Below are 12,665 nucleotides of genomic sequence, written 5' to 3'. Positions count from 1 at the left end.
TAAAAAAGTCAATCTTGAGTTGTTTTGTGCATTTGTGAAGCCGCTCCACTCACATGCAGGTCTCTGGACAGCGTCACGTTGCTCATGTCGACAGGCCGCGGGCTGAAACCATGAGCGCCCTCTATGGAGCGCTGCGGGGGGCCAAAGGTCACATTTATTAGTGTTCAGTAATATTAGCGATTGGACTGCACTGACACTATCAGATGAAAACAAAACTTGATCTGAAATATAGCTGCGAGCAGCAATTATTGGGGTTCAAGCGCTTTAAGGCCTTTCAGCACATGCCTAAAAACCTAGGACTAGTTCGCCAAAGTTGGTTTTTTAAATAATCTCCAATATTTAATGAACGATTCGACGGACAGCGGCAGTCCTAGAGGCAAAGTTGCTCAGAATGAGGAGTTCTACCATGTGGCATGAATGTTGTGGGCGTGTGTGAAAAATCGCCTGATACGCGATCCTTTATGCACGTGAAAAACGCGAAGGTGCCCCCAGTGGCCGATTTCTTTCAAATTTCTCACAGGCTTCTAGGGCCGTGAGTCAAACAGGCCCAGCGAGTTTCGTTCCAATCGGCCTCTGTTAACCTTATCTGATAGCTGCTCAAAATTCATTGGCCGATGGCGGACATGTTTTTTTAAATACGTCAATGTCCTCATAGACAATCACGACACTGCATGCCGATTTTTAAGTCAATCGGACTAACAGTGAAGTAGTTATTAGCCATTTTCATGTTTTTTCCTGTTATAGCTCCACCAAGTGGCCAGTTGCAGCATCCTTTTTCACGCGACCACAGAATGAGCTCTTACATAGGTGTGCCAAATTTGGTGAAAATATCTCATTCCGTTCACGAGTTTTTAGTTTTAGTACCATTTTAGTAAAAGTAGCCACGCCCACTTTGAACGTTTTGGCGGCCCTTAGGGACCGTGAATTAAAATTTCAACTTTTTTTTTGATAATTATTGACATTTATGACAACTATCAGACTCCAGAGAATCCTGCTGCACTGGTTTGGTTCCGATCAGGCCAAAAACCTAGGACTATTTCGCAAAAGTAGGTTTTTCAAAAAAATCCAAAATAACCGAAAATGATTTAGGAGTTATGAGCAATTTCGTACTTTTGACCGCTGTAGCGCCCCCATCAGGCCGATCGGGGCGAGCCTTGGTGACGTTGTAGATGGTGTGAGTACTACCAGCCCTCAAAGTTTCAAATCTCTACGACTTACGGTTTGGTCTGTCTGATCAGTTTTATGTGAGAATGCAGATCCTTGGAAATGATCTGAGCTACACGCTTGAACCCCTAAAAATGTCTTCTGTACAGCTGCTTTCCAGCTGAAACTGAATATGTGTCATATTTGCTGAAGTTTGCATCAATGACAAGTCTGTACTGTATAAAGCGCTACTAGATGAAGCAGAGCTCAGACGATGACTCTGGCAGTGATTTATGAACGTGTGTTTCTGACCTGACTGGACAGAGAGATCCGGCGGGTGCGGCTGTGTAAGGTGGACGCGTCGCTCTCTCTCGTCCGCTCAATGCTCCAGCCCCAAGACAGCATCGTCTTCAAACTCTCTCTGATTGGCCAGCGGTAAACCTCCTTATCCTGAAGCACAGAGGAAACAATACGGACTGGAATCGCTGTGCTTTACCCATCATTCAAAGTGGCTTTGTGAGATTCTGTACCTTCTCAGACAGACACTTGTAGGGCTTCAGCAGCGGATGAACTTTAGACGATTCACACATCTGCTCTCCATGAATCCAGCCGACGGCAAACTACAGATCCAACATCAATAAACTGAATTAACAACTTAATATGTTAACCTACTGTCCAGCTGAAGCGCTTTAAGAAGGAGTTCGATTATTTTAATGAAATAAAGACAATATAAAATGTCGTTTTCAACAGCACTTGCAAAAAAACACTGATGAGTAACTGCATTAAACTTGAGAAAATATTTGCAATTAATTATAATAAAACAGAAGCAAAATGAAAAGATAACACTTTACAATAAAATTTTATTTGTTAAAAACTAAATAAAAAAAAGTTTGTCAAGACAAACTTTAAGTTGGCTTGAGAAAGCCGGACCAGAAAGTTTGAAGAAGTTTTAAAATCTTGAAGTTTGAAGGTTTTCAGTTTGAAGTGTGAAGTTTAAAGTAGTTTAAAGTTTGACGGTTTTGAAGGCAACACAGTCACAGTCACAGTCACAAAAACAGATGTTAACATAATTTAACACATAGTTAGCATGTTGCTAACATGATTTACCTTGTTGTTAGCATGTTGCTAACATGATTAGCACATAGCTAACATGATTAGCATTTTGCTAGCATGATTTACAATGTTGCTATCATGAATTAGCATTTTGTTAACATGTTGCCAACATGATAGCACATTGTTAGCATGTTGCTAGCTAGATTTAACATGTTGCTAGCATTAATTAGCATGCTGCTAGCATGATTATCATGTTGCTAACATGATTTACCTTGTTGTTATCATGTTGCTAGCATGATTTAACAGTGTTAAGATGTTGCTAACATGATTAACACATAGCTAACATGATTTGCATTTTGCTATCATGAATTAGCATGTTGCTAGTATGAATTAGCATGTCGATAACATGATTAGCACATTGTTAACATTTTGCTAACATGCTTTAACATGTTGGTAGTATGATTTAACATGTTGTTAACATGAATTAGCATGTTGCTAACATGATTAGCATGTTGCTAGCATGATTTAACATGTGGCTAGCATGAATTAGCATGTCGGTAACATGATTAGCACATTGTTAGCATGTTGCCAGCATGATTTAATAAGTTTAAATAGCATTTCAGTAAGCTGGTTTTCTCAAGCCAACTTAATTAGTTATCTACATTAGTTAACATGAACTAATGATGAAAAATACTTGTACAGTATTTAATAAACCTAACCCAACATTTAGTTTAGTTTTAAATTCAAAAGTTGTATGCGTTAACATTAGTTAATGCACCCTGAACTAACATGAACAAACAGTTTTATTTATTAACTAACATTAACAAAGATTAATAAATATTGTAACAAATACATTGTTAGTTAAAGCATTAACTAATGTTAACAAATGAGAGCTTGTTATTAAGTGTTACCAATGAAGACAATGATAAAATATTCATTACATTAAATAAGACAAACTTTTAGAAATGTGCTGTATTGAGATTCCTGAAATGAACCTATGAATCATTTTTTGAACTGATTCAGTTTCAAATGAATGAACGAATCAGATTCAATGCTACACATGAGAGAGAAGATCATGTTTGATTGTTGTTTCAGCTCATTTAATCGAACAATTGAATGAAAATGACACACTAAACCACTACTTAATGGAAAGTAGACTTGTGTATGCAGCTCTGACCTTCTCCATGGACCATTTCTCATGGGAATATTCTGCATATTTATTGATGAAATGATCGAGCTTCTCAGGAACAACGACGCTGCAGAAACACAAACAGAACCAGCAGCACATTGACTAACATCTGAAAAACACCTCAAACCAGCTTCATCGGGTCTAAATGCTCATGTTTAGAGGTTTCAGAGGAAGTGGATGGTGGTGGTTTAAGTCTGACCTGCTGGTGTCGGCGGGCTGTGGGTTGAAGTTTCCCTCGGCGTCCATAGACGACTGTTTCTCCATCATGGCCACGTAGTTTGACTCCATGTAATCAGGAGGTAAAGCTCCGGCCACTGCGCTCAGACACGGCAGCGCCAGCTTGAACAACTCCACGTCATACTTCTGCAGAAACACACACACACACATCTGTTTTCAACATTGATAATAATCATAAATGTTTCTTGATCATCAAATCATCATATTAGAATGATTTCTGAAGGATCATGTGACACTGAAAACTGGAGTAATGATGCTGAAAATTCAGGAATAAATTACAGTTTACAATATATTCACATTAGTTTTAAATTGTCAAAATATTTTATTATTTTTACTATACTTTTGATCAAATAAATGCAGAGCAGAAGAGACTCATTCAAAAACATTAAAAATTTTAATTATTCCAAATTCCTGACTGACACAAGAAAATGAACTTATTATAGAGCGATACATCAGTGTGCTGCACCTTTCTCGCCAGAGCGTCAAAGATTCCCCAGAAGAGTTTTCTGGACAGATGCAGTTCCTCGTCGGACGAGGCGCCAAAGCTTCCCCACCCTCCGGACAGACAGTAGTACTTCCAGCAGCGCTCGTAGTGATTGGTCAGGAGCTGGAGGAGGACACGCCCATCCCACCCAGAGATGAATTACTACAGTACAGTTTTCCTGATGTGAATGTGAGTTCAGACGGAGTCTCACCTTCAGAGGCATCTTCGTGTGTTCGTTGAGCACAGGAACGTCGAACACCAGACGCCGCAGCAGATGCTGCATCATCGACGGACGCAGTTTCCTGAAATGTTACAAATGAATATGCAAATGAGGCACTGTCGAATTAAATATGCTCTAATCTGCATACATTTCCAGACCAGAAATCAGAACTTTGGATAAAGCCAGATTCAAAATTCTTTTTCGTTGTTAGTGGATTTCTCTTTTTATCACTCCAGAAATCAGAAAATACTGTCAACAGCCTGAAACAAACTAAATTTTCACCATGTTTTTAGGAGTAAAATGTTCTATAGATCAGGTAAATGATATATGAACAAACCTTTAGAGTATAGATATGAATAAAACTGTAAAGTTTGGTGTGTGTAAAGCTGCTGAAGTGGAGATTTCTGACTTTAAAGATATGGATTTTTTTAAATCTACAGATGCATATAGATTCAAGTAAACACTACTGTACCAAGAACTTAATCTAACTTAATCCATTTTGTGCAAAATATGAAATTTTTTAATTATTATTTTATATATTTTCTTATTCTTTTTTTAACTAAAAAGTACTTTGGGCAACTAAGTTGCTTTTAAACGTGCTATATAAAAAAATAAAACAAAGAAAGAAAAGACGGTCAGTGAACGGACCACTAACTAGTAACTAGTAGACGCGTCCTCACCCGCACACGGCCAGCAGACACTCCTCGATGGCGTCTCTCTGAGCTTTGGTGAGACAGCAGCCTTTAGACAGTCTGTAGACAGTGTGCAGCAGAGAGTCGATGAGAGACGCGAACGGCTCCGTCCCCGCAAACAGAGGAGCGCATTTGGTGAGCAGAGGCAGGACCGCCGTGCACAGGTACCGGTTCAGAGCCAGCGCCATGTCTGTGGCGCTCAGAGCCGCCTGGGGGTCAAAGGTCACACGGGACCAGGAAAGAGGTCAAAGATTGGCTGGATAACGCAACACTCACTAGCTGTGATTTCACTCAAAGTTGGGAATTGAACTTATGTGCAAAACAGATTAAAAAATGCACTTCACATTTATGCACATCTTAGCATTTCCATCCATGCAATATCCCAAAATTTGCATAAAAATGGGTGGATGGAACCAGCTACTGAGGTGTCACGTGACTCACCGTGTCCAATGAGGCGGCGGCTCTGAGGTCAGGCAGGAAACCCACTTCCAGCAGGTGCAGGAGGAAGTTCTGGTCCTCGATGCCGTAAACCCGGTCCAGGAACAGAACCATGGCTGCTTTGTGATCAGGACAGAACCCTGCTGACATATCCGGCTCGATCACGGAACCGTCTAAATGCGGTGATCAGAACAATGTACTGGTTACCGCCAAATAATCCACAAAGACAGATTAACAAAGATTAACAATGATAGTCAGACCTTTAGCCAGCGTGGGCATCAGGAACGGGATGCTGATCACTCCCACCAGATCCTCAATGGGAATGAGAGAGCGCAGGATGGCTCGGATACGGATGGCCTCTCCCTTCCCGGCGTGGATCAGCTGACAGAGCAGAAAGTCACCATGTCATCAGTACCAGAGCGCAAAGAGCGCATCAGCTTCACATGAGAGGAACGTGATCAACATTAAGCTTTACACTGTCTCCTAACCAGATAAAAGGCATCTTTATCCATGTTAATCAGAGTTTTTGTCCTGACCAGCTGCGACGCCCACATGCTTTTTTGATTGGCTGTGATTTGTGATTGATTTGGTTGGGAGTGCAGTGTGCTTGCAGAGAGACTCCGCCCACACTCTCTTTTGACTGGCTGTGATTGTGATTGATTTTGTGGCGTCTCGTAGTCGTGTCCCGTCTAGTTGGGACACAGTGTTGTGTGCCAGTGAAGGTGATTGACGGGAAAACACACACATGAACTCACATGCATCTCGGGAGCGCAGCGGCCCAATAGGTCGATCAGAGCTGCGTAGAAGGTCATGATGGCGTTTCCCATGTGAATGGTGTCATCTTCCTCTTCCTCCAATACATCACTACTGCAAGAGACACACATATCATCAGTGGATTATAATGTGTGTTAGGCAGATAAAATAAGCTCACAGATGATCTCCCTGATGAATTAATACATGCTTGATAATTAATATCGTAAATCGATGTGCATGTAAACATACTATCCCTTTAAATCACTGAATGAAGGTGTTGACCCTCAGACTGCAGCAGATCAAGCAGAAGCCGCTGTATTTAGATCTCGACCCATTTTACTTGCTCACAGCAGCATGTTTCTGGAGCAGCGGACAATGACAGTTCAGGAACACAGAAGATAAATGAAGGATGTGTGCGGATTACGACACTGACGTCCTACATCTGCTGCATGGATGCGTTTGTGTGCGTGTTCAGGACCGGTGATGGGGAAAGTTACTTAATGCAACAATATTGCGTTATTCCTTAAAAAAGTAACTAATTACGTTACTTAGTTTCTTTTTATGTAAAGTAATACGTTACTTTTGCATTACTTTTTCTCAGCTGGCTTATGTAATGCAATTTACTTGTAATGCATTACGTTACTTTACTCATAACATCAAAAAGTAATCTGATTACATAATGCACGTTACTTGTAATGTTACTTTACTCGTAACATCAAAAAGTAATCTGATTATGTAACGCACGTTACTTGTAATGCGATACTTGTAACATCAACAAACAATCTGATTACGTAATGCACATTATTTATAATGCGTTACTTTACTCGTAACATAAAAAAGTAATCTGATTATGTAATGCACGTTACTTGTAATGTGTTACGTTACTCGTAACATCAAAAAAGAATCTGATTATGTAATGCACATTACTTGTAATGCGTTACTTTACTAGTAACATCAAAAAGTAATCTGATTACATAATGCATGTTACTTGTAATGTGTTACTTTACTTGTACAATCAAAAAGTAATCTGATTACATAATGCACGTTACTTGTAATGTGTTACTTTACTTGTACAATCAAAAAGTAATCTGATTACATAATGCACGTTACTTGTAATGTGTTACTTTACTTGTACAATCAAAAAGTAATCTGATTACGTAATGCACGTCACTTGTAATTCATTACTTTACTCGTAACATCAAAAAAGAATCTGATTACATAATGCACGTTACTTGTAATGCGTTACTTTACTCGTAACATCAAAAAAGAATCTGATTATGTGATGCACGTTACTTGTAATGCGTTACTTTACTCGTAACATCAAAAAGAATCTGATTATGTAATGCACGTTACTTGTAATGCGTTCCCCCAACACTGTTCAGCACATCATTTCCTGTGAGTATGTTTATTGCGTACAGTGTCCTGCTCTCCTCTGTGGTGGGCGACGGTCCGTCTCGGCTGGGATCTTCTGAGATCTTTATGGCTTCCTCCATCGCCGCCAGAAGCCCGTTCCCGCCCTCTCCACGCAGGGCGGGGCCAAAACACTCCGGCCGCCGAATCAGGAGCCGCACGACCACGTTAGCATTCTCCTCCACGCTCTCACCTGAAAGATGCCAAAACAACAACCTCAACCAACTCAACCAACACCATTCAGACAAAATAAAGCACAAGATCATGATTAGTGGGAATGGTCAATATCATCGGCCGATATTTGTTTTTCTGTTTGGCCGATATGTGTCAGAAACGGGACTTTTATTTTGACAGTACTTTAGCGCTTCTTTCTCCAGAAGTAGATCCGGTCAGAACACAAACCATTACAGAAGACTGCAAATCGAAGGAAGTCCAGGTATCGTTCGCCCTCCACCGGGTTCCAGCCGATGTCAGGATATCCTTTAGACATCAGCATCACGCAGCTCTGAAGACCACAGCCCGCCAGATACTGGACCACCTGACACACACACACACACACAGATCAAGTACTTGAGTAAAAGTATAGATACCCTAATAAAATATTACTCCAGTAAAAGTACAAGTACTCATTTTCATTATTACAAAAGTAATTGATTTTTAATGTGCTTAAGTAGTAAATGTGACATTATTGCATTTTTAGAGATGAATCAGTGAGTTGTTGCAATCAGATCAGCCTGATTTGTGAATGAATCGTTCAGTGCGATTTGTGAACACAGCCGACAGGTTCATTGGAAACATTCGGCTCATTCACGAATCAGACATTGCTATCTCGTCTCATTTGGGTATCAGTGATTTCTTCAGTTCGAAATAACAAAGAACAATACATTTTTATGAAATGTAGAGACAAAGAGTCAGCCGTACCTTCTCGAGGTCCGGTTCTCTCAGCGCCAGAGCCAGTTCATTATTATCCATTACAGATGCAGCGGCCACATCCAGAGGAGTGGAACCTCGCATGGACGGAGACGCTGAGAACAAATCACAGATAATGACTGTAGGGTCTTCAACAGACATCTCAAACTCAGATCTCGAGATTAGAGATGGGGAGTCGACTCCAAGAGTCAATTCCTCAACTCTGAAAAGCCCTTACCGAGTCCCACGCTGCTGTTCTCCAGCAGGTAGCTGAGATGATCGAACATGGCCTTCTGATTCTGACGGCTGATTCGACAGAAGTAGCACAGGAACCGGCAGCAGTTGGCCACCATCTTTGGAAACGTGATTTCCTGAAGACCGAAGGACATTCGTTCAGTGAAAACTGAAATGACTGATTCCTGAAACTGAATTCTGAGACGATAACTCTGGTTTTTACCGTAAAGCTGCTTTCAAGCAGTTTTTTGCATGAAGCGCTACAGAAATGAAACTGACTTGAGTTGACACTGATGCTGAACTGAGTGAAACTTTATGTAAGAGATCATAAACCATGATCAGAACCCGTCGTGAGATGTTGATAAGAGTGTAAATTATGTTATTCTATGAGCAGAAAGAGTGTTGTGATTATAATAATAAACTGCGTCTTGTAGCACTTAGTTGCATCTCAAATAAAAATACTTTGAAATACAAAATAACAACATACTATCAAATTAATTTAAGATTAATATTAGACCACAGAATAACAACACTAGCCAGTATTACCCAGAAACAGGTCAGAAACGTTCAAGCAAAACTGTTCAGATGTAGTACAAAGTAAAGCCTGAAACTCTTCAGTAAAAATGCAGTGCGTTTGTGAACGTGTTTTCGTGTCTCCCACCTTGGACTCTCCTCCACCCAGGACGTTCACCATCACCTCCATGACGGTCTCATGCATCCCGAGCGCTCTCATCAGGTTCGGATGCTGGTAAAACACCTTGTTATTCATGATGTCACTGCAGACGAGACACAGATAGGTCAGAGGTCAGAGTTCAAGCTGGGATCTCACACAATAAACACCAGAGGGGGTGTCACTGAGACAAACACTCCACTTCTTTAAACTGAGAAACATAATTTTATATATATATATATATATATATATATATATATATATATATTTAAATTTGTTTGAATTATTTAATAATCGTTTTAAATTATTTAATAGTATTTTATAACTGAATGGCCCATTTAAATGTACGGGATACTGTATATTGCTAACTGTGGTTGATATGGGATGCAGATGATTGCGGGTCACCTGAGCCCATGAATCATGAGTTTCTCCTCCTCGCGGCCCATCCTGACGCTGAGCAGAGAGCGGATCTGTCCCAGAGATGCCAGCAGGTTGATGGTGTCCTCCACGGAGACAGCGTTGATGGTGTAGGTCTTGGGCAGCGCTCGCACCTGCCCACCTATGCCGTCGTACTGACGGTGGAGTAACACGAACATGGCCCGCACCAGCTCCGGATCCTCGATGACCGACTCCTGCGCCCAGCGGACCATGGTCTCAGAGATCAGCTGCTGAAGCGTGCCTGCGGGACAAACACAAGACACGAGCGGACGTCAGCACTTTGACAACATGAACACAGACACCGTTTGAGCAGGGTTTTTAACATCAAATTTAAGACCTGCAAAAATAAAAATAATACCAAATGGGTGAAGTGGTGCAAGATCTATGGTAACATCCAAACCATCTTATTCTAACTGTTTAGATATTTAGAATGCACATTAGCTTGATTTCGATCCACCAGCTGAATGAAAATGCAATAGGTGACACTTATGGAACAACAGAAATACAGCGGTTACCCTGGTTAACCCCTTTATACAACGCATCTGCGCTTATTAGAAATGCAACGAGTTTGCAGGTATGATATAAACACCGGTAAAAATTGTGATAATTCATCAAGAGTAGCTCATAAGCAAAAGGAACAAGAAACATGCAGTGCTCACAATTAATTAAATCCTAGACTTTTGAAGTTTAATAATCACATCAGGCCATATCATGATTCATGTTTTTCTGTCCTCCAAATTTAAGACCTTTTGAAATAATCATTCAGGAATTTCTTATACAATTTAAGACTTTTGATGGCCTTAACTTTGATCAAACTGAATTTAAGCATTTTTAAGGACCCCAATGAGGAGCTGCAGGAACTCACTGGGTTTCTTTGATTTCTTTTTCTTTGGTATTTCAGTCATTTTCTTCTTCAGGTAGGTCACCTTTTCCACCAGACACATCAGACGACCCCTGATGGTGAAATCATCTCCGTCTCCTGATTTATCATCATCCATCTCAATGCCTGCAGCGTGCACACACACACACACACACACACACACACGCTATATTAATAAGGACATTTCATATGCTGCATCTCAATTCACATATTATAGTTTAAAATTAGAACGAGAATGTGTCCCAAATCATAGTATGTTGAAATGAGTATCTCAAAGATACCCAGATGGTTTACAATTTCTAGTGTAAATTCAAATTTCACACTCTAACAGTCAGTGTATTGCCCACAACCCATTGCACATTGGATTTGCACAAAGGATTTGATTAGAACTACAAACATGCATAAAAAGTGTTTAAAAACTACAAGCATGGTGGATGTGTGAGACTGATGGTTAAGTAGAGAGATTTAAATAAAGGGGTGTGAGTGATTAATAATCAGTATATTTATTCAATGTTATCCACATTATATTTCAACTGTGAACTTTTATAAAGATACGTTATGTGCAATGACTGGCAGATCAAGGTGCTGATATATTTCTGTCCAATACAGTAGGAAATTAAAGGAAATAAAAAAAAATTGCGACAAGATGATTGACAGGGCAGTTTAATCGGTGATGCATGTAATGTTTTCTGCCGGCTCACATTAGACTGGCTGTGTCCTAAACAAACCCTCCCTGCAAAACACTAGATTGAAATAGAAACATGATTTATAGTATGAGGTCTGGCTTACTAGCCAGTGTTCGACAGTTTTCTATTAGGAGTAAATCACACATCAATCACAAACCAATAATAGACTCAATAGATCAGAGAGGAAGTTGTTTTTCTTATCCCACTGGCAAGAACAGTTATAACATAATATAGATTATTGTTATAATTATATTGTCGTATTTTGTTTATAATAATTCCTTGTTTACGTATGTTTAGATGAGGTTGATCAGAGACGATCTTTTACCGCAGTGTGTCATGAGATCTTCATGGAAGTCTAGCAGCTGTTCACGGATGTCCTCAGGACACGGACAATCCTGCTTCTCATCCTTAAAATTCAGCAGCATGTTGATCTGAGAACACACACACACACAGACACAGCAAGTTATTACAATTTAATGAAAGATTTAAAAAAAAGACACACATTTTCTTCTTTGGGACAACATGATCAATAAAACCAGGTGGGTGAATCACACAAAGAACATGAGAGTCATATACAAAATATGATTTCTTATGACTTTTTCTTTTCGTAATAAAACAAAATGAAGCAGGCAAGCAAAATGAAAGAAATAGTTTTAAGATGATTCATGCATGACAGTTAAGCACATTTCCTTCCCAAATACTCACTGCCATAATATAAAAAACACCGAACGCAGCACAGTACAGAAACACTGCAATAAACGAATAAAAACAATTCTGTACACACAGCTGATGTGTTTCATTATTTGATTCATAAAATCAGCATGAATTAAATAATTAAATTCAATACCGGAAGCACCACTATGATGCACACTTGGGTGGTTAAAATGTGGTTAATATGGTGAGAATAATTAAATGATTCAGGCATCATCTGACCTGTTCCTGTGGAGGCGAGCGGAACTCTTTGGTTTTGCGTGCCGTCAGAGCAGCAGACATGTTCAGCGCCTGCATCACTTCATTATAGCGGAAACGCTGGTTATCCTGAAGATTCGCCACAAAGTCGTCGGAGAAGGCGACCACAGCCTCGATGCGGTGACGCACCTGACAGTCGCACAGGTACTGCAGCAGGTGACACATCTGAGAAAAAAACAGTCGGCTTTACAATACAACACAAGCAGCTTCACAGTAATAAACAGGAAAATAACAGATGGCATCAAGTCACCAAATGCCAA

The 12,665-nt window shown here is 40.1% G+C and overlaps 1 protein-coding gene across 9 annotated transcripts in view; it reads right to left on the bottom strand.

Annotated features, from left to right (window-relative positions):
• Positions 1–12,665, bottom strand: part of LOC127523317 (ryanodine receptor 2-like) — a 108,649-nt gene that overhangs the window by 37,515 nt on the left and 58,469 nt on the right. For 5 of the 9 annotated variants that reach the window (XM_051913880.1, XM_051913882.1, XM_051913884.1 and 2 more), the window contains 20 exons: positions 12,370–12,570; positions 11,762–11,867; positions 10,736–10,876; positions 9,838–10,111; positions 9,424–9,538; positions 8,767–8,899; positions 8,541–8,644; positions 8,022–8,157; positions 7,626–7,812; positions 6,212–6,323; positions 5,717–5,837; positions 5,460–5,629; positions 5,007–5,227; positions 4,318–4,408; positions 4,089–4,229; positions 3,585–3,748; positions 3,374–3,452; positions 1,674–1,763; positions 1,456–1,593; positions 54–131 (listed from right to left, as the gene is read on the bottom strand). In XM_051913880.1, coding sequence (XP_051769840.1) covers positions 54–131; positions 1,456–1,593; positions 1,674–1,763; positions 3,374–3,452; positions 3,585–3,748; positions 4,089–4,229; positions 4,318–4,408; positions 5,007–5,227; positions 5,460–5,629; positions 5,717–5,837; positions 6,212–6,323; positions 7,626–7,812; positions 8,022–8,157; positions 8,541–8,644; positions 8,767–8,899; positions 9,424–9,538; positions 9,838–10,111; positions 10,736–10,876; positions 11,762–11,867; positions 12,370–12,570 — 2,802 coding nt within the window. The remainder of the gene's footprint in view (positions 1–53; positions 132–1,455; positions 1,594–1,673; positions 1,764–3,373; positions 3,453–3,584; positions 3,749–4,088; positions 4,230–4,317; positions 4,409–5,006; positions 5,228–5,459; positions 5,630–5,716; positions 5,838–6,211; positions 6,324–7,625; positions 7,813–8,021; positions 8,158–8,540; positions 8,645–8,766; positions 8,900–9,423; positions 9,539–9,837; positions 10,112–10,735; positions 10,877–11,761; positions 11,868–12,369; positions 12,571–12,665) is intronic. The other 4 variants (XM_051913881.1, XM_051913887.1, XM_051913886.1 and 1 more) reach the window with 1 other exon arrangement.

This window comes from Ctenopharyngodon idella, chromosome 12 (genome assembly GCF_019924925.1).
Source record: "Ctenopharyngodon idella isolate HZGC_01 chromosome 12, HZGC01, whole genome shotgun sequence".
Taxonomy (NCBI): Eukaryota; Metazoa; Chordata; class Actinopteri; order Cypriniformes; family Xenocyprididae; genus Ctenopharyngodon; species Ctenopharyngodon idella.
Note: the sequence above shows the minus strand (reverse complement) of the source record. Positions and strands in the feature narration are given on the sequence as shown.